This window comes from Hyperolius riggenbachi, chromosome 12, assembly GCF_040937935.1.
Source record: "Hyperolius riggenbachi isolate aHypRig1 chromosome 12, aHypRig1.pri, whole genome shotgun sequence".
Taxonomy (NCBI): domain Eukaryota; kingdom Metazoa; phylum Chordata; class Amphibia; order Anura; family Hyperoliidae; genus Hyperolius; species Hyperolius riggenbachi.
This window is the reverse complement of record NC_090657.1, coordinates 28,912,934-28,935,457: the sequence shown is the minus strand read 5'-3', so window position 1 is coordinate 28,935,457 and position 22,524 is coordinate 28,912,934. Positions and strand designations below refer to the sequence as shown.

General features: G+C 47.5%; 2 protein-coding genes across 3 annotated transcripts in view; one reads left to right on the top strand and one right to left on the bottom strand.

The window, feature by feature from the left end:
• The window catches only part of EFTUD2 (elongation factor Tu GTP binding domain containing 2), a 179,410-nt gene that overhangs the window by 89,756 nt on the left and 67,130 nt on the right, over nt 1-22,524 (bottom strand). The window lies entirely within an intron of this gene.
• On the top strand, nt 147-20,700 carry CCDC103 (coiled-coil domain containing 103). Its single transcript, XM_068262065.1, has 4 exons — nt 147-256; nt 12,009-12,153; nt 18,906-19,038; nt 20,287-20,700. The coding sequence occupies exons 2-4, from the start codon at nt 12,011-12,013 to the stop codon at nt 20,683-20,685; spliced, it is 675 nt and encodes a 224-aa protein (XP_068118166.1). The 5' UTR covers nt 147-256; nt 12,009-12,010; the 3' UTR covers nt 20,686-20,700.

Below are 22,524 nucleotides of genomic sequence, written 5' to 3'. Positions count from 1 at the left end.
CATGAATACAATCACATCTTTATGTCACGTCGTTTCACTTCAGACTCAATATTCATCACCTTCTGTATCCGCTTTCCAACCCCCCCCAAAAAAAAAAAAACCGATGATAAAACCAGCGAGTTCAGGCACATTACTGGACACCTATCTCAAGGCTACAGAGCTTTGCGTTCTCTTCTCTGATTGGCTCCAGTGCTGAAGAATAGTTACTATGGTGATGGATGATGCTGATCCCCTTTCAGCGTGTGAATCTAGCAAGGTAAGCTTAGTGTGGCACTTTTGTGTAATAATCGCTTTGTTAATGGTTTTACAGTTTCTCTGTGTATTCCCCTGACTTTCCAGTACCACTGTAGGCATTGAACGTGTATCTGCGCTAGAATATATTTTATCCATACACTTTTTACAGTGTAACTACAATTCATGCTCAGTGAAACTCTAATGAGGCTCCCCAATGTTCATACCCCTTCCCTTGACTCCAGTGGCGTAGGCTGCGTAGCAATAGGGGGTGCAGGGGCTGCCACTGCATCGGGCCCTTGGGTCAGAGCAGTGTCGTGCCTAGGTCATTTGACACCGGGTGCTGGGTATTAAAAGACCTCCCCCCCCCCCCCCCCCCCCCGCCATATAAAAAAAAAAAAAAAGGTAAGAAGCGACTGTGGCATGCTAAGCGCGCCATGACGGGTAAATTAATGCCAGGTGTACATTACCCCCCCCCCCCCCAAGTTGGCCTCAGTATAGGTAGCGTGGCGCACAGCATCATCACGTGACACTGGTCTCCGACTTCTCTGCTGCTTACTGTGCTTCCGCTAATCAGGAAGCACAGTGGGCGGTGGAGAAGGCGGAGAGTAGCATCACGTGACAGATGACACTGTTCGCCATCGCCTGGAACGCAGGAAGTAGGTGAGTAAGTCCTCTCCGCCCACTCCTGCCCGCATCTCTAAGCTGCTTCTTTCTCCTAGTTTGTTCCAGTCCCTTTCTGCACCTGTGCGCCCCACATGGTTATCCACTGTTGGGTCGTACAGGTGTGGATTTTCTTCCTGTAATTATTGTGCTTACTACCATTCTTCGCGTGATGTCTCTTCCATTGCCAACCAAAAAACTTTTCCTCTACGACAATTTATTAATTGTAACACAAAATCTGTCATTTATGTGGTCACTTGTACAATTTGCAGTCTACAATACGTGGGCTACACTACACGTCGTTTAAAGAGACTCTGAAGCAAGAATAAATCTCGCTTCAGAGCTCATAGTTAGCAGGGGCACACCGCCGCTATAGCGCCGCTGAACGGGTGTCCCTTCACCCCCAAACCCCCCACTGCGACACTTGGTCGCAGACTTGGTCGCTCCTGGAGGCAGGGCTAACTGCTGCAGCCCTGCCTCCAGTCGCGTCTGTCAGCGGCGCATCACCGCCTCTCCCCCGCCCCTCTCAGTGAAGGAAGACTGAGAGGGGCGGGGGAGAGGAGGAGATACGTGCTGACAGACGCGCGTGGGGCAGGGCTGCGGCGGTTAGCCCTGCCCCAACCAGGAAGCGCTCCCCCGCATTACGGAGGGGATTTGGGGGATCAGGGACCCCCGTTAAGCCGCAGGATAGTGGCGGTTTAGCAGGGGCACACGTGCCCCTGCTATCTATGAGGTCTGAAGCGAGATTTATTCTCGCTTCAGACTCTCTTTAAGACAAAGGATTTCTGAGCACTACAATGGGGCCTCTTGGACAACAGATAATATTAGCAATGTGGCAAGACATTTCAGGGAGGAACATGGTTGTATTATGAAGGGTTTTACCTTTCAAGGTATTGAGAAGGTTACTGTTTCAATTAGACGAGGGGATGTATACAAAAAGTTACGAACAAGAAAGGCCTTCTGGATTTTACAGATGGGTACTAGGGAGCCGAAAGGTTTGAATGCCAGGTGGGATATTAATTTTATATATTGATATCGTTTTAATCTTTGCTACTTTGCTATTTTTGTAATTTTGTAAGTTTGTATTCATGCATTTTAGCTATTGTATTTTTTCTTGTCAATCTTTGTACGGAAATATTGTAATGGTGGATATATATATATATATATATATATATATATATATATATATATATATATATATATATATATATATATATATATATATATATACACACAGTGGTGTGAAAAACTATTTGCCCCCTTCCTGATTTCTTATTCTTTTGCATGTTTGTCACACTTAAATGTTTCTGCTCATCAAAAACCATTAACTATTAGTCAAAGATAACATAATTGAACACACAATGCAGTTTTAAATGATGGTTTTTATTATTTAGTGAGGAAAAAAACCTCAAAACCTACATGGCCCTGTGTGAAAAAGTGATTGCCCCCCTTGTTAAAAAAATAACTTAACTGTGGTTTATCACACCTGAGTTCAATGTCTGTAGTCACCCCCAGGCCTGATTACTGCCACACCTGTTTCAATCAAGAAATCACTTAAATAGGAGCTATCTGACACAGAGAAGTAGACTAAAAGCACCTCAAAAGCTAGACATCATGCCAAGATCCAAAGAAATTCAGGAACAAATGAGAACAAAAGTACTGTAATTGAGATCTATCAGTCTGGTAAAGGTTATAAAGCCATTTGTAAAGCTTTGGGACTCCAGCGAACCACAGTGAGAGCCATTATCCACAAATGGCAAAAACATGGAACAGTGATGAACCTTCCCAGGAGTGGCTGGCCGACCAAAATTACCCCAAGAGCGCAGAGAAAACTCATCCGAGAGGCCACAAAAGGCCCCAGGACAACATCTAAAGAACTGCAGGCCTCACTTGCCTCAATTAAGGTCAGTGTTCACAACTCCACCATAAGAAAGAGACTGGGCGAAAACGGCCTGCATGGCAGATATCCAACACGCAAACCACTTTTAAGCAAAAAGAACATTAAGGCTCGTCTCAATTTTGCTAAAAAAAATTTCAATGATTGCCAAGACTTGTGGGAAAATACCTTGTGGACCGCCGAGACAAAAGTTGAACTTTTTGGAAGGTGCGTGTCCCGTTACATCTGGCGTAGAAGTAACACAGCATTTCAGCAAAAGAACATCATACCAACAGTAAAATATGGTGGTGGTAGTGTGATGGTCTGGGGTTGTTTTGCTGCTTCAGGACCTGGAAGGCTTGCTGTGATAGATGGAACCATGAATTCTACTGTCTATCAAAAAATCCTGAAGGAGAATGTCCGGCCATCTGTTCGTCAACTCAAGCTGAAGCAATCTTGGTTGCTGCAGCAGGACAATGACCCAAAAGACACCAGCAAATCCACTTCTGAATGGCTGAAGAAAAACAAAATGAAGACTTTGGAGTGGCCTAGTCAAAGCCCTGACCTGAATCCTATTGAGATGTTGTGGCATGACCTTAAAAAGGCGGTTCATGCTAGAAAACCCTCAAATAAAGCTGAATTACAACAATTCTGCAAAGATGAGTGGGCTAAAATTCCTCCAGAGCGCTGTAAAAGACTTGTTGCAAGTTATCGCAAACGCTTGATTGCCGTTATTGCTGCTAAGGGTGGCCCAACCAGTTATTAGGTTCAGGGGGCAATTTCTTTTTCACACAGGGCCATGTAGGTTTTGAGTTTTTTTTCTCACTAAATAATAAAAACCATCATTTAAAACTGCATTTTGTGTTCAATTATGTTATCTTTAACTAATGGTTAACGGTTTTTGATGAGCAGAAACATTTGTTTGTGACAAACATGCAAAAGAATAAGAAATCAGGAAGGGGGCAAATAGTTTTTCACACCACTGTATATATATATATATATATATATATATATATATATATATATATATATATATATACACTCTGGCAGGCTTGGTTCCTGTACCTTTAAATTTAAATTTAAATTAAGGTTGATCTTCTATGATCTCATGAGTACACGCCCTGAGGGGCGGTCTTGGCAGTATATATGATGCACCAAGATGTCAGTGTGTTTAAGCTATGAGTAAGGATATGATCCGAAACATGTCAGCCATTTTACTGGTTTTGTGAGTTGGATTTGAATCAATAAAAACCCTTGGACTTTACCTGTGGGTGTGCGGATTTCATCCTCCCTACATCCTGACCTGCCGTCTGCTTTCCAGCACCCTACACAGGGTAACAGAGGTAGAGCGGTTTTCTCCTTTCAATCTAAGCTGCTACTACTTAGGAGTGGGGAAGCGCCAGAAGGAGGGACCCAGGTGAGGGAGGTTGTGGGTCTGGCCCCCCTCCCCGCCGCTACCCCTTCTTTTTGTGTTGCTTCCCCCTCCTGCACAGGCCTCTGTGGGAGGCCTTGGTGACACCCCCTAGGACCTCCGACCCCTTGCCGCCCTATGGTAGGAACGCCACTGGGCCAGAGGGCCCCCCCCCCCCTCAACTGCAGTATTAACTCTCTATTGGTCCTGTGCTGGTAATAATCACTTCTATGGATACTTTGAATGGTAGTAATCATCAACAAACTGTTCCCCATCCACCTCTTGCACCTCTGACACTGCAGTTGCCATTAGCAGGTTTTGGTGCGCCGTATCAATTGTTATGTATAGAGTGCTTGGGGGGCCCCATTGTAAAACTTGCACTGTGGGCCCACAGCTCCTTAGCTGTGCCACTGCTTGCCTCCCCTTGGTGCCCTCCACGGCCTTGAGGCCAATCTCACAAGGCTCATAAAACAAGTGTGACGGGGTGAAAATGTTTGCAACTTTATAAGGTTTTGCCACCGGTTGCAATAACTAATATGTATGAATATCTGAAAGTGCAACCTAAGCATTGACATAATGCTATTATTATCAGAAAATGCAACCAAATCTAACCCTATTCTCACACAGACAGGACCCTACTCTGCCAGGCAACTAATAACCCACTCGGAGGGAACTAATAACCCCCCTTGGTGGGCAATTAACAACTCCCCCCGTGGCAACTAATAACTCCTCACCCCCCCTTTCCTCCCGGGAGGGAAATATAACATCCCCTGGTGGCAACTAATAACCCCGCATGGAGGGTAGAAACACCCTTTGAAACAAACACTGGTGGTTGCAAATAACTACAGGCGTGATTACCCCCACCCCAAGAAGCCACGCATGCGCAGTACGGGAAGTTGAAAATCGAATGGGTCGCATTATGTTTCATCACAGTGGCTATCGTGATCATAACAAGTGTAGCCACTAAAACACCTGATCTGAAGTATAGTCCCCTGTATCAGAGGAAAGGAACGTTAGTGGTTGGGGACCACCACAGCTCTGGGCTCCCCTGTGATCGCAGGTGCTGCTCCCTTCTAGTTACGCCCCTATTTATGATCCCACCATGGAAATTTCCTTCCACTCCATATGATGTAACTAACAAGACATACGCAAAGTGGGTAAAAACATTCCCTCCTCAATGTTCACCAATTCATCCTATAGTCCCTATTTGGCTTGAGGGGAATGAACCCAGCCAGAGATCCGTTGGAGGAGAATGATGGGAAAGCACAATAAAGCAGGCCATACACACATCAATTTTCCCCAGCAGATTGACAGGAAATCTATAGCACAGCATGGCACATCGATCTTAATTTCAATACATTTGCACTGCAGCCGTATATCACTACAGACAGCAAAAGTCTTTAATGCCTGGTACACACCATGCAATTTCCCGTCGGATTGACCAGTTGAATCGATCATTTACAAGAGATCCAATCAAGTTTTCTATCAATTTTCTGATTGATTTTGTACAGAAGTGATTGGAAAATTGACCTGTAGAAAATTATCGATTCAACCCATCGATCTGATGAGAAATTGCATGGTGTGTACAGGCATAATGCTTAGTACACACAATGCAACTTTCCATCAGATTGACGGTCAAATCGATCATTTCCGACAGATCCGATCGTTTTTCTGATCAGTTTTCCAACTGACCTGTTGGAAATGATCGATTGAACTATCAATCCAATGTAAAATAGCATGGTGTGTATCAGCCATTACAGCCTGCCCAGTTCAGAGAGAAGTAGCAATTAGACAAACGGGAATTTTTTTTTTAGGCTGCTTGCCCTTTTGTTTCTTTGCAGCAGGGACCTCCCACTGCTCTCTTCCGTCCTATTCTATAGTACAGTACATGGCGAATTGACAGAGGAGAGTATGTATGCCTATATATGGTCACCCAAAATATTACTATCATTTTGAATGACAACAGCATCATGGATGTCAGGAGAAGCGCTACATGTTGCATAGCTTTCTGGAGAAATGACCTGAGAACAATGGCAGTGCAGGGATGCAAATGCTCAGTTAATGTGTTCTTTTTTGTGTTAACCTCCCTGGCGGTACGCAGTTTCAGAGGCTGCGTCCGCCGGGAGAATTTTATGCAGCAAAATGTGTTTTATATCGGTTAGCTAGCACTTAGCTAGCTAACTATGTCCCCCAAGCCCCGCCGCAGCATTTAGTCATCCCCGATCACCGCTGGCAATACGTACCCCTCCGCGAACCCGCGAGAGCCGCAGCTTCCCATTGAGCTTCACTCGTCGCTATGACGACGATCGGAGATGACGTCATGACGTCATCCGCAGTCCCGATCGCCGCCATAGCGAGGCCTGGAGCTGATTGGGAGGCAGCGCCATCGCGGGATCCCAGGGGGGTACGTATTACGGCGGCGATCAGAGGCACTTGGGGAACATAGTTAGCTAGCTAACAGATATAAAACACATTTTGCTGCATAAAATGCTCCTGGGGCCATGTGATCCCCTGCGGCGGCTAGCCCGAGCATAGCTCCAGGGAGGTTACTATAGAGCTTATTATGATACTATAATTGAATTTGGATTTGCATTTGTTTTGGTGGGCCTTTATCTGTCCTACGGGTGATTGTTGTTTGGTGGGATGGGGTTTTTTATGCTTGCATGTTATTACTATTAAATTGTAACACATTTGGGGCCTGAGTCACTAAACCGTGATAAATCATATCACGGCCTCGCTAGCGTTTTTGCGCGCAATCACAAATTTTCAAGCAGTTGTGCAGAATATGTAAAAACGTGTGCAAAAACGCTAGCGCGGCCGTGATATGCGTTATCACGGTTTAGTGAATCAAGCCCTAGGTCTTTACACATGGTTACCTTGGTACACACTAAGCTACTTCCTTTCTTTGACTTTATTTCTCCTTTAAACAAGCAAGCCCCAGACTACATTTAAAGTGGACCCGAACTCTTGCACAGGACACAATAACAGAGAAATGCACCCTGTGTATCTTTAGAGAGAACAGTCTGTATAATTCCCCCTCATCTGTAAGTAATCACAAGTGTAATTTAGCTTTCAGCTGTATCAGCACAGAAATGTGTCAGTCCCTGGCAGGCACAGCTAATATGTAAACATAGGATGTTTACCCGTTCTCGGCTTCTATGAAAGCAGGAAGTAGACACACTGCAGATTTATTGCAGGAGTTCTGTAAGCTGTAACAGCGTTTTTTCTTTAAACGTTATTATGCTGTTGCTTATCTTTTAGAGCAGAGAGGAAGTTCTGAGTTCAGGTCCTCTTTAAACATTGAAGAAAAGAGATCTGATGCATTCTCCTGTCTTCAATCTCAGGGGTTTCAGTGCTGGTCACATGGTTTATACATAGACATCAGTAATAAGAGTATAGCTGTATACACACTTTAGTTTTTTCACATCTGAAACTATCATTTTTGAAAACCTTATGTATCAGTGCTCCCCCCCCCCCCCTAAAATCTCTGGCTGCCTTTTCAGTGATCTGGCAGGACAGATCACAGTCCCTCGCTATTGTTTAGCTCCATACACACGCTTGACTGCTGTTGTTCAAAACTAACGACTGCGGTCTTAGCAAAAGACAAGTCAGTAACATCCCTGCATTATATGATCAGCCAGCTGTACAATGGTAAGTCAGTGAACATTCTCTCTAAAAGTCTTCAATCTCAGAGGTTTCAGCACTGGTCACATGATTTATACATAGACATCAGTAATAAGAGTACAGCTGTATACACACTTTAGTTTTTTCACAGCTGAAATTATCACTAAGCCAGCTGTGCAATGGTAAGTCAGTGAACATTCTCTCTAAAAGTAAACCACAAATATATAGCAATCCTCTGCAATTCCAGTAGGCACACATAACCAGAAAAAGAAAGGGAAAACAAGAATATATGATTATTCCATGGGCATTAAATCTTTGATCTCATACCGATGTCCTTTCCTGCTTATTGGGAAAAAGGTCCTTAAAAATGTATGTTCAGCCAGACTGCTCAGATTGTATAATATGCTTCTTATTTATCCCTTCTAGTATATGTCATTCTCTCTGCTTGCATAGCTGTGTTAAGTCTTGAACTTCCATTCTTCATGTAAAACGACTTGAGTTTCCTCCAGCAAACAGCTGCGGCACTCCACACTGCTTAGTAAAAACAGAGGATAATAGATCTCTTATATTTTACCCATTAGGAGGTTTGTACTGGGAAGCAGCTCCTTCCCATGGTTCAGGATAATCTCAGAGAGTGTTGAGATGGCCATCTATCGACCATCCGATTCGATAATTAATTATTATCAAATCGGATGAAAATTGGTGCCGCCAAGTGTATGCCCGATCAACGATGCAACCAATTTTGGGCCGAGCATGTCGATCGGACATGCTGCAAGATGTTGGGCTGTAGTGGTCGATCGGGTGCGCGGTGCTAATGGCGAGGGTTATTGGGAGAAGAGACAAACATGATGATCCACTGTCCAATGTGCCCAGTGCGGTATACATTACCTTTCCATGTCCGCCGCTGGCTCCAGGCTCTATGTTGCCGGCGTACACCTGGGGGCGTGTATTACTCCGGCAATCACGGGGGGTGCTTGTATGCAGATTGCAGATGGAGCCAGCTGCAGACACGGGCGGGTAATGTATACTGCGCTTGGCGTTGGGGAGGGGGCACATTGGACATTAGGGGAGTCAGCGTTGGGACGATGAGGCAGCGGATACGGTATCACAAGGCCGATTCTGTTTCCATTTCAGTATGAAATTGATGAGGAATGAGTCTGTGGTGTATGAGCAGCTGACAGATCTCTCCGTAATCAGATGTGATCAGAGAGAGATTTGTCTCTTGGTCAAATCTGCCCATCATCGCTCGATGTATGGCTAGCTTTATCCTCCTTGTATAGTTATTGTATTGCCACTAGAAGGGTCTAATATTTGGGAATGCCTACACCAAGTGCATTAACAGGGCCAGTTCTAGACTTTTTGCTGCCTGGGGCAAACTTGTGAGGACCCCCCCCCCCCCCCCCCTCCTCAGTCAGGACAGCAATGCCACCTTCTGCTGTGCAAGTCAAATGAAGCACTACTGCCTCCCCCCTCCTTACTCACTGGCAGACTCCTCACACAGCACAACAAGCTGCTTTTCCCCAATGATGGCCTCTTCACCTCACTCTCCTCTTACTTCTCCTCCTACTTTGACTGCATGCTGTTAGTATAAACACAGTACAAACATGCTGCCCCTGTAATCTCTGCGCCTGATGCAAATGTTTCACCTTGCTTCATGAGAGAGCCGGCCCTGTGCATTAAAGTTTGATTTTAGCTGCACCTCCTCCAGCAGTTGTCATCTCTGTTTCGTCTATCTCTGTTTAGCTAGCTGGAATTATTCTATACCAGCAGGAATATAACTCAAAGGATCACTATCATGTAACATGGTAAAATTCAAAATGCTTACATATAAATGTACATTTCTCTCAGAGTAAAACATACTGCAAATGATGTTTTTCCTATCTTACTGTCGCTTACAATAGGCAGTAGAAATCTTGCAGAACTGACAGGTTTTGGACTCATCTATTTCCTCATGGGGGATTCTCCATTTGTTTATATACAGAAGAGCTGAACTGCATTTGCTCCTTCCAACTGCCAAAATAGTATGCACACAAGTAGGGAAAGCTGACAGATCTGGCAAAATATGTCAGATCTGTCAGCTTTTTACTACCTACTGTAAGTGACAGCAACATGGGAAAAAAGTATGTTATAGTGCATTTTTTTATAGTGCAGTACAGAATGCTGCTGCAAGGCTGTTAACAAGCCATCCCTGCCATTGCCACATAACACCAACTCACTCCACTGGCTACCGATAAAATGGAGAATTCTATTTAAGATTGGCTTATTGGCATTCAAAACCTTGCACAATCTGGACCCTGGATACCTGAAGGACTTATTTTAACTGCATCACACCCCCCACAATCTTAGATCAAAAGGATCGAATAACTTGGTCACCCCCAGAGTCCACCTCAAAACTCTAGACAGTGCCTTCTGTCATGCTGCCCCTACACTTTGGAACTCCCTGCCACACCCAGTCAGGACATCTCCATCCCTGGAAGCATTTAAGTCCAAACTGAAAAGCCACCTGTTTAGTCTGGCATTTCTGAACACCTGACTACTTCCTCTCTCCCCTGTGTCACATGACTGCCATGGCAGAGATGGCAGATATGCGCATTTGAAAGCGCAGGATGTTAATAATATGTCTGCTCCCATGAAAGCAGGAAGTAGAAACAGTGCATATTTATTTTAGGATTTGTATCCGCTGTAACAAAGAAATGTTTTTTGTTTAAAAAAACCTCCTTCTGTCGCCTGTGTGCCTCCTTCTGTCTCCCTCTGCCTCCTTCTGTCCCCTGTGTGCCTCCTCCTGCCCCCTGTGTGCCTCCTCCTGCCCCCTGTGTGCCACCTCCTGTCCCCCATGTGCCTCCTTCTGTCCCCCTCTGCCTCCTTCTGTCCCCTGTGTGCCTCCTCCTGCCCTCTGTGTGCCACCTCCTGTCCCCTGTGTGCCACCTCTGGTCCCCTGTGTGCCTACTCCTGTCCCGTGTGCCTCCTTCTGTCCCCATGTGCCTCCTCCTGTCCCAGTGTGCCTCCTTCTGTCCCCTGTGTGCTGCCTCCTGTCCCGTGTGCCACCTCCTGTCCCGTGTGCCTACTCCTGTCCCGTATGCCTCCTTCTGTCCCGTGTGCCTCCTTCTGTCCCCTGTGTGCCTACTCCTGTCCCCTGTGTGGCTCCTTCTGTCCCCTGTGTGCCTACTCCTGTCCCAGTGTGCCTCCTTCAGTCTCCTGTGTGCCACCTCCTGTCCCGTGTGCCTACTCCTGTCCCGTATGCCTCCTTCTGTCCCCTGTGTGCCTCCTTCTGTCCCCTGTGTGCCTACTCCTGTCCCCTGTGTGGCTCCTTCTGTCCCCATGTGCCTCCTCCTGTCCCAGTGTGCCTCCTTCTGTCCCCTGTGTGCCGCCTCCTGTCCCGTGTGCCACCTCCTGTCCCGTGTGCCTACTCCTGTCCCGTATGCCTCCTTCTGTCCCCTGTGTGCCTCCTTCTGTCCCCTGTGTGCCTCCTTCTGTCCCCTGTGTGCCTCCTAACCCCGTGTGCCTCCTCCTGTCCCAGTGTGCCTCCTCCTGTCCCCTGTGTGCCGCCTCCTGTCCCAGTGTGCCTCCTTCTGTCCCCTGTGTGCCTCCTTCTGTCCCCTGTGTGCCGCCTCTGGCCCCGTGTGCCTCCTTCTGTCCCCTGTGTGCCTCCTTCTGTCCCCTGTGTGCCGCCTCCTGTCCCCTGTGTGCCTCCTTCTGTCCCCTGTGTGCCTCCTCCTGTCCCCTGTATGCCTCCTCCTGTCCCCTGTGTGCCTCCTTCTGCCACCTTGTGCTACCTCTGCCCCCCTGTGAATCACTTTGTCCCACTGTGCCGAGGCTCCTTCTGTCCCAGGCAGAAGCACTGGTGAGCACACAGCTTCTGCTGCGCTATACTCTGCATTTACACACTAAGCTGAAGGAATGCAGGAAGGGGTTGTACAATGAAATGTGACAAGTATCAGTGGGTTGTTTGTATCTCTGGGACTCCCTGTATTAAGCATTCACCTTATACGCCACATGGTTCATTTATTCTTTAGTGTGTGCTTGCTTTTTTTCTCCAGGGGTGGGGGGGGGGGGGGGGTTGTGACATAGGACTTCTTGCCTGGAGTGACAAAAAGGCTAGAAATGGCCCTGGGAGAGCAGTAGGCCTCCCTTTCCTGTCTTACAATGTTGAGGGGCATACTTTGAATTGCATGTACCAATAACACCCATATATCCATCTCTCAGCAATGAATACCGCCGAGGTGCTGGATTTTCGGGAGTTGGAGAGAGAGCTGGCCAGTGCCGTGGCTGCAGATGAGAAGTACCGGACAGAGAACGATGCCAAGTTCCGTGCCATCCATCAGAAAGTGGCATCCTATGAAGAGTTCAGGTATATGGCAGCTGTTTTACATGACAGGAGCCTCGTTCATAAAAAATGACTGAACTGAAAGAAGTTCCGGTTGCCTGTGGCAAGGTCTAGTGTTCTTTAGTGTCCACTAGAAAATAACAAGAAGAGACTACGTTTCAGTAGTTTTAATAAATTACTCACACCAAGCTTATTCTGAAGGAACAAATACAGGGACAGTGCTGCTCGGATACCCCTTTTCAAAATCCGGATCCGATTCGGATCCGGATACCCCGCTATCCGATCCGGGTCGGATATCCGAATTCAAAATTTTCCGATCCGAATCCGATTCGGATATCCGACCCTAGTATCCGATCGGATTCGGATATCCGTGTTTAATCCCGGAAGTGGCCTTTAAATTGCTTTAAAAAGGTTTTTTAGGGTATATGAGGCATGTAGCATCATAATTTTGAAAATGGAAACACTGATGATGTGGGGAGTGGACTTAAAATCCCCCCCCCCCCAAAAAAAATGGCTGTCAATCAACATCAGAGTGGTATCAGGAAGCAGTCGTACTGACGCAGTTGGGGCCTCCCCACAACTCGGACAGCAGACACCTCCAAAAAAAATTACACAGCTATTGTGTTTAGATAGTTGACCATGGCACTGTTGTAGGTACCACGGCACAGTAAAAAATTAGGAGAGGTTCCAGGAAGCGGTCGGTCGTACTGCCGCAGTTGGGGCCCCACAACTCGGACAGCACAGACACCTCCAAAAAAATTACACAGCTATTGTGTTTACATAGTTGACCATGGCAGGTACCACGGCACAGTTCAAAAAATAAGAACCTGGCTTCATGAAGATGGAGTCAGGAGGTTGTGGTGGTAAAGGGTGGTTAAGCAGGCATAGTGATAACTACTCAGCCACTTCATTTCCCCCTCTTGCCAACAACAGGGGCCAGGAACTCACCAATTGCCCAAGCCTCGTTCATCTTTAAAAAAGTCAGTCTGTCCACAGACTGGCCTGACAGACAAGAGCGCTTCTCAGTGACCACGCCACCGGCCGCACTGAAGCACCTTTCCGACATAACGCTGGAAGGCGGGCAGGATAGCACTTCCAGGGCGTATTGCGCCAGCTCGCCCCAGATATCCAGGTGCTTCACCCAGTACTCCAAGGGGTCCACAGGGGTGTCGGTGTCAAGCCCGCTATAGGACCCCATATAGTCGGCCACCATCCGGGTCAGGTGCTGGTTCTGGCTTTGAGAGCCGGATGCTGCTGCAGGCACCTCCTCTGTAGGCAGCAGTACTGGTGTGGCATAGAGCGCCTTTGTCAGAGACAGCAGGTTTGTTGGGCGCCTGCTGATGCTGGATGCAGGCACCTGCTGCTGTGCTGGCTGGACTGAGACAGCAGGGGGGGTGGGAGTCCGGGGGAAGGCTTCCTCCAAGCGCCGAACCAGAATCCGCTGCAAGTCCCTGATTCGGCGCACAGGGTCTCCTCCTACAGGCAGGAACTGAGCCAGCTTCCCCTTCAGCCGTGGGTCCAGCATCAGGGTGATCCAGATGTCCTCCCGAGCACTCATCTCCTTCACCCTTGGGTGTTTGCGCAGGCACTGCAGCATGTGCACTGCCATGGGGAAGAGGGCTGCCATCTCTGCTGACCTATCATCTTCTGCACCGCTGACAGTGCTGTCGTCCTCCTCTGATTCCAAAGCCTCATCTTGCTCTCTCCACCCCTGCACTACTGCAGCTGCACTCCGCTGTGCCCCCTCCTCTTCAAGGTCAGGGACCTCCAACTCCTCCAAGTCCTCCTCCAACTCCTCCGAATCCTCCTCCTGCTGCACAGAGGTGGACTGTGAAGTCTGCTGCTGCTGCTGCTCCTGCTGCTGGATCAAGGCTTCCTCTCCCACTTCCAGCAGAGCATCGAGGGCCTTGTCCAGCATGCACACAATGGTCAACCACTCACACAGCGACGCATGGTCCCGGCTGACCATGTTGGTGGCCTCCAGGAAGGGTGCCAGCACAAAGCACACCAGCTGCATTTTTCCCCACTCAGCAGGGCGGATGATGTCTGGGAGGTGGGTGGTGCCGGTCCCCAACAAGTTGGCATCCATGGTGGCTCTGGCCAGGTACAGGTTGACAGCCCGCCTCTGTTCAACCAGACGTTCCAACATCGCCAGGGTGGAATTCCAGCGTGTTGGAACGTCTATAATGAGGCGGTGCTGTGGGAGGTTCAGCTCCATCTGCACGGCTGTAAGGGTCGCTGTGGCACCACCCGAGCGGCGAAAATGACCCACCGTTTTCCTTGCCGCTCCCAAAAGAGTGTCCATCCCCTGGTAGGTGTGCAGGAATTTCTGCACCACTAGGTTCAGGACGTGGGCCAGACAGGGGATGTGGGTGAGGTTTCCCCGCTGGATGGCGGCAACCAAGTTTGCCCCATTGTCGGCCACCACCTCTCCGACTCTGAGGCCTCTGGGGGTCAGCCAACTCCTCTCTTGCTCTCGGAGCTTGGCCAAGACGTGGTCTGCCGTCAGCTTGTTCTTGCCCACCGTGACCATCTGCAGCAGCGCTTGGCAGTGGTGGGCCTTCACGCTGCTGCTGAGGCGGGGTTGTTTGGCGGCGGATGGAACCGGATCAGAGCTGGAAGCTGCTGCACTTCCCCTGACCTTGCTGCGGGGTGGCACCACCCACCGGGGTGATGATGCTGCTGTCTCCTCTTCACCCCCTTCCAACAAACTGACCCAGTGCGCGGTGAAGGACAAATAGCGGCCTGTCCCGAACCGGCTGCTCCATGAGTCCATTGTCACATGGACGCGCGCACCAAGCGCATGATCCAGCCCACGCTCCACGTTGGCCTTTACAAAGCGGTGCAGTGCTGGGATGGCCTTGCGTGCGAAGTAGTGCCGGCTGGGGATTGGCCAATCCGGCGCTGCGCACTGCAGGAGCGCACAAACGAGTACGGGAGGAGCTGGGAGGACATGGCCCGTGTAAGCAAGCCGTTCACCTGGCGTATGCGACGGCTGCCGGGAGGCTGAGCCCTGACCACAAAAGAGTCACTCAGCAGGGTCTGGTGGTGGGGGCGTTTTAGGCTTGCACGGGAAGCTGAGGAGGGAACAGAGGAGACCACTGAGGAGGACTGGCTGCCTGAACAGGCCTCAGTGTCAGCAGGAGTGGCAAAGCTGGTTATAGTGCTCTGACCTCTGCAAGGGCCAGCGCCAGCTTCCTTCAGCATCTTGAATTCCTGATGCTCAGGTTTGTGCTTATTGCCCAGATAGTTGATGAAGCTGGAATTGCCATAACTGGAGGAGTGAGACCCTCTGCTCAGCTTCACATGGCATAATTTGCACGTTACAAATTTGCTATCCATTGGAGTTTTCCCTTACGTGGCTCAGAACGGGATGCTGCCGTGGATTTTCTCCCGGTGGTGGTTGGGGCCTGGGGTTGAGTGGTGCGGCTGGTGGTAGTCGTGCCACTGACAGATGGAGCAGCAGCCTGCGGGTCACGTATTCCATGCCCACTGCTGCTCCTGCCAATCCCTGCAATGCTCAACCTGCATGCCATACACACTGACTCCTCCTCCTCAGAGTCAGAGCTGACATGCCCCTCCGGTCGCTGGTAGTCCGGGTCCTTCACCTCATCATCAAACTCCCCTTCATCAAACTGCTGGGATGATGAGCCCGCCTCAAACTCCTCTTCTGCTGACACATCATGGACGGGCTCCCCCCCAACAATTACTGTCAGCATCTCAGACTCTTCTGTAAAGCCAATTTTGCTGAGAATATTTTCTCTAGGGCTAGGGCTGGTGGTGGTGGCCTCACTGTCACTGGCTTGCTCCTCGTCATGCGCCATCTGCTGCATCACAGACACGGCGTCCTTCTCCTCCAATCTGCGCCGCTGACCCTGCTTGAAAATTGACGCAACACGCTGCTGCGTCTCTGCAGCGTGACTGCCAGTGGGTAGCGGCGGAATGACTGATGCGGCAGAACTGCTGCCAGAGGCCGCAATGTTGCTCACTCTCCTTCTGGCCTTGCCCCTCCCCCGTCTCACACTGCCATGCCAGACATAGTACAAGACTCACTGTCACTGATGAGTCGACGTCACAGATGATGTGTGTGGGGTACTTGGTGCACTTTTATTATTGGCGGCGGGCTTGGAAATGATCAGCAGATTGACAGACAGGAGTACAACAACTAAACACACTGACACTGCTCACTCAGCAGCAGCACAGCAGCAATAATCTGTAGTACTAGCACTGTCTGCAACTACACAATATAAAACCACAGTAGCAGTAGTAATAGCAGCCCAGTCAGCAGCAAGGAGCCTGGAGTGTGTGCACACAGACACAGCACACACAAAGACACAGGACCTAGGCTAGTAGCAGGCACAGGCAGCTGCTGCAGCTGAAAGACTGACTTACAAGACTGACTGACACTAACAATTTACACAGACTAGCTAAGCTAACTACAACACAGTAAAACAGAAAACGCTGGGTTATCACTGGGATAATGTACTTGCTTCAGCCAAACACACTGGACAAACTATCTCAGTGGCAGTCACAAAGCAAGGACGAGATTCTTAACATGCCCCCCTCCTTATATACAGGAGGGACTGGCCAAGGTTCCCCTCTGTGATTGGGTGCTTGGGCTTAGGCTGGGAGCGCTCTGATTGGCTGAATGACGTCATGGACATCATGTCCATGGTTACAGTACCCGGATTCGGATATCCGACCGGTATCCGCGGATATCCGAGTTATGCGACCAACTATCCGCATAGAGCTATCCGAATTTCCGTCCAGCTATCCGGAATCCGGATCCGATCGGATAGGCCTAAAAAGTTCGGATATCCGAGTCTATTCGGATATCCGGTATCCTGATGAGCAGCACTGTACAGGGAGTCCCTGACTTATGACCGACCCCCTGGTTTTTGCCCTCTAAACCTAGGTCCGTCTTATAGTCTGGAGCACCTTATAGTCTGGAAAATACAGTAATTATTACACTCGCACATAATACCGAGCAGTAAGAAGAGATGCTTGTAAACGCCATATTTTAAGCTTTTAAATCACAATTTTTTGCCATGTAAATAGCAAGACTGATTAGTGCAGCTAATTGCTCATGCAGGAAGAGGATATTCCTGGGCTGTGTACTCAAAGGTTGGTCTCAAGGTGGCCACACACCATGCAATTTTTTGAATATCTTCAATTCAATAATTGCAATTCATTTTTTCTGACTGTAACATTTCAAAAATCTGACCAATGTACCACACACATGTTCAATTTTTCCCCAATTATAAAATGATTGAAAAAAAAAATGCATGGGTCTGTACCGGTAATTGACAATCTACCGTACACCATTCAATTTTCATAAAAATTGATCCAAAAAAATCCAACACAACCCGATCTTCTCCTATCAAATAAAAACAGGAAATTCGATCAGATTTCTCAAACGAATAAAAAACAATAGCTTTTGAATTTGGGGGCAACCGATCATTTTTATCGAATTGCTGTAAAACTGGATCATTTTATTGTATGGTGTGTGGCCGACCTTAAGACTTGCAGTTGATCCTGAGAATGATCAGTACCGTGCAGAGCTACCGTATGTAGCAGTTACTGACAAAGCAGTCAATTTATGAAGAGAACTTAAAGAGAACCCGAGGTGGGTTTGAAGAATATTATCTGCATACAGAGGCTGGATCTGCCTATACAGCCCAGCCTCTGTTGCTATCACAAACCCCCCTAAGGTCCCCCTGCACTCTGCAATCCCTCATAAATCACAGCCACGCTGCTGACAAACAGCTTGTCAGAGCTGGCTGTGTTTATCTCTATAGTGTCAGTCTGCTGCTCTCCCCGCCTCCTGCAGAACTCCAGTCCCCGCCTGCATCCCTTCCCTCCCTGCTGATTGGAGGGAAGGGACGGGGGCAGGGACCGGAGCTATGCAAGAGGCGGGGGAGCAGCTGAGACTGACACTACAGATGTAAACACAGCCTCACAGCGTGGCTGTGATTTATGAGGGATTGCAGAGTGCAGGGGGACCTTAGTGGGGTTTGGGATAGCAACAGAGGCTGGGCTGTATAGGCAGATCCAGCCTCTGTATGCAGATAACATTCTTTAAACACACCTCGGGTTCTCTTTAAAACCGTGACCAAGAATTGAACTTCATTACAATCAGTAGCTGATACCCCCTTTCCCACGAGAAATCTTTTTCTTTTCTCATGGATCATCAGGGGGCTCTGTATGGCTAATATTGTGTTGAACCCCCCTCCCTCCCTCCCACACACATGCACACAGTGGTATGTCAGGACCATGGTCCTGACAGTTTCCTGTCAGTGAACCTCATTGCATTGTGGGAAATAACAGCTGTTTACTGCTGAGTCTAACTGCCAAAAAAGCAAGCAGCATCTCCTTCCAGTGACATCAGCTGCCAGCAGTAAAAATGTCATCATGTGATAAATGTCAGAATGTAAGTCAGGGAGAGGAAAGATTTTACAATGGGCAAACACTGACTAAATCATTTATACACAATTATTGTAAAAATGAAGAACTTTATTACATTATTTTCCCTGGAGTTCCTCTAACATTTTAGTTGCTTGTTACATAAAATGTTTTATCAATAAAATTAAATTGAAAAAAAAAATCCTCTGTACAGAACTGATACACGTTATTACATATCTTTTATCAGCAGTGGGGTTGCACTTTAAGAAACCCTGGCCCAACAGATTACATTAAGATAATGGCCATATATTGCCTTCCCCAGCGCTGACTTCCCTTTCTGTACAATCATTTCCACCTTGTCGTGCTCTCCGCAGAAATATTGTACTCGCTTCAAACCTGAAACCTCTGGAGCGGAAGGACAAGATTGGAGGAGATAGGAAGCAGCCATGGAACCCGACTGCCACAACAAGCAGCTCATCCAAAGAGGCAGCTTGTGCAGTGTTACAGGTGAGGCGGAAACAGAAATTGATTGCGTCTGCCTGCGCTGCGCTTTTTCCTTTCTGAGATTATTTGAAACTTCATCTTCTATTGTAATCCAGATGTGTCCGTCTGATTACCCCAAGAAATGTTATTGTGGCTCCTTCTGACTGATTATCACATTGTACCGGGGAAAGCATGCTCAGTTTGAGAAGCCATTCCCCATGGGCTCATTTGAGGTACACAGATTGCCTCTTGACAGTGAAGGTGGACATTTCTGCCCGGGCACTGTGCATACATTAGGTACTTGAGTGATATCACTGCCTCCCCTCAATCATCTGGAGGTGGACTTCTGAGTGATACCAAAGGACAACAGTAGGTTTATAATTTCTCAAAATAATTTTTTTTTTTTTGGGCCTAAAATGAGAGTGTGTATACAGCCATGACTATTCCATTTGAGAAAACTCCAGTTCTATTTATGACCTGGGCTGGTTCTAGATGCTGAAGAGATAACAGAGAAGGGGTAATATGCTTAACATTCTGGTGATTTACTTTATTAATTTTTCAGCATTAAGTTTTATTAAGATGTTAGCAAGAAGTTTTTTAGAAGCTATTTTTCATGCTATTTCTTTAAGAAGATTACTACAAGTTTTACACAGCTGCTAGATACACAGCTATTGATACAGATGAGACTACGTTTGATCTTATTCTACATAACACAACCGTTATATTACTTTTTGGATGTACTTGGAAGATTGATGATCGCTTGGCTATAAAGCCTTGATAAGATGGAATACTGTTAGAAGGAAACACTACTTGGAACTGTTCATATTTTGTATATATGCTGTATGATAAGCAAATACAATTTTTTACATAAAATAATATACTGAGTGCTCGGATTCATTTCAAGGTACACCATCAATCTATAATTACTGTTATAGAGGGTTCAGACCCCACTATGCCGGATTTATATGATAGCAACGCTTTAAGGGTTGGTCCTTTACGGAGTTAGCAATCATGAACAAGGCAAAAACCACTCAGGTTTTTGACAGCACAAGGGGGCACAGAGGAGGTACAGGGGACAGAGATGGCACAGTCTTCCAACTTAAGAACAGATTCAGGTTAAGAACGAACCTACGGTCCCTATCTCGTTCGTTAACCGGGGACTACCTTTATTGCATACATTGCAATATTGCAGTATGTTATCCATATACAGTATATGCATTCGATTTCTGAAAATATATGTTTTATTCTTTATCTATTTACTTTTAATTACAGGAAACGCCTTCAAATCCTAGAAATGCATTTGAGTTTAGCCGTGACTGGCGCAGAACAGAGGCTGGGAAGAGATATGACTTCCTCCTGGGAATTGGAGCTAAGATGCTGTCTCACATCTTCCATGCAGAGGTGTGCTCTGGGCTGCTGGGAGAAATTCTGATCATCCTGGAGGCAGATTTCCAGAGGACCCAGCATCAGGAGGTGATGGACATTCTGAATTGCCTGGCAACAACACAACGCTTCCACCTCAACCTGGCCTTCCTCAGCCAGCCTGAGAAGGAAAGCTGCAGGGAGCTCTTTCTAAAGCTGCAGAAAGTAGCCAGTGAAGAGAAGGAAGCTGATGGGAAAAGCAATGCAATGCTAATGCAGTTAATGGCTCTGTACAAAATCACTGATTAAACTAGCTAGCATAGAGTGGTGGGTATTTGTTATTTAAAGGGTAAATACATCCAAAGGTGTCAGCACAGGAAGTACTCTGAGGAGGGGCGTAACTACCATGATGGGGCAAAACAATATTGCATGGGACCACCTAGGTCCATAGCCCCTCTAAAGGACCAGGCAGGCAGACTGTAAACAAACATGTCCTCTACACCCTCCCACCGTGCAGAGTAGCACAGGGAGCAAGATATGTACCTGCTTCCAGCGCCATGGAGCTCCGGGCATCACAGCAGCAGCACTCTCTGCAGCCCTTCGCCGAGCTCCCGATCACATGACTCGCATGTGATAGGGAGCTGGTGAATGGCACAGAGAGTCCAGCTGCTGTGATGCACAGACCAGACCTGCAGCGCTGGAACAGGTCTCCTCTGTGCATCACAGCACTCTCTCTGCTGCCACTCACTGTGGTCTGGAGGTCCGGGAAGGGCAGCAGAGAGTGCAGCTGCTGTAATGCACAGACCAGAGCTGCAGCGCTGGAACAGGTAGCAAGTGTAATATTACCCGCTTCCAGTGCTGCAGGTCTCCTCTGTGCATCACAGCACTCTCACTCTGCTGCCATTCACCATAATCTGGAGCTTGTGGAAGGGCAGCAGAGTGTGCAGCTGCTGTGATGCACAGATATTCACAGCACTGGAGGCAGGTAAATATAACGCTTCTTGTGGTACACTGCATGTGGATTGGAGTAAGAGGGCCCCCCCAAAACCCCTGGGCCCCCCATGCAACTGCGGGGGTCGCAGGGGCTATTATGCTCATGGCTCTGTTCAAAGTATACTCACTATTCACTCAGTTTACCATTCTACTAGGTAGATTTGGTAATATTGTACACTGATCGGACTTCTTACATTTGTCACTCATTTTGGTGGCGAGATCTCCCCCATAATTCCTTGTTACATCCACCTGCAGCAGCCATGCAGAGCTTCTTCCTGCCACATGTGGATTTCACCTAGATTTTGTACTGAATAGAATGGAGTTGAAGTGACAGTTGAGTCTAGGGGGTGGAGTCTGATGAAGGCATCACACCATTCATGTCTACAGGTAACAAAGTCAGTGTGTGAGATAGTTCAACAGCCTCCACCCAAGGCTGGACTATCTCAACACTGAGGGGGATAAGTGGCGCCCAGATGATGATGAACCTGTGTTAAAAACAGGTACAATAGAAAGGGCGAGGTGGCTTTCTTCAATGACGACAAGGTCAGATAATGGCAAAGAACTTTAATATGCACTTGGCAACGCACTTCGTGGGTCTCAGCCCACTTCATCAAGCCGAATACAGTGCCAGAGTTATCTATAGCCAGAGCTGAAGACACACCTTCAGCTCTGGCTATAGATAACCCTGGCACTGCAGCCTGAGGAAGTGAGCTGAGACCCACGAAATCGGTTGCCAAGTACATATTAACCACTTAGCAACTTCTGCCACGCATTTCTACGTCTCTGTTTATAAACACCTACAAACACATGTAAGCACTTGGTTCTGTTTTCTATTTTTAGAAAACGGAGTTAGTATAGCACCATCTTGTGGCCAAAAAGTAAAACTACTTCCAAATACACCATTGTACACTTATCATAGAGAAATGAAGTACATTTTCATTATTTTTTTAACAACTTCACCCCAACCCAAAATAAAACATTATCACCATATATTGTACTAGGGACACAATTTATACATTGTAATAACCGGGACATATGGGCAAATAAAATGTGTCTGTTTTATCTACAATAGAACATTTTATTTTTAAACTACTATGGCTGAAAGCTGAGAAATTGTGATTTTTCTAAAAAAAAAAAAATTCTTTTTCCCTGTCA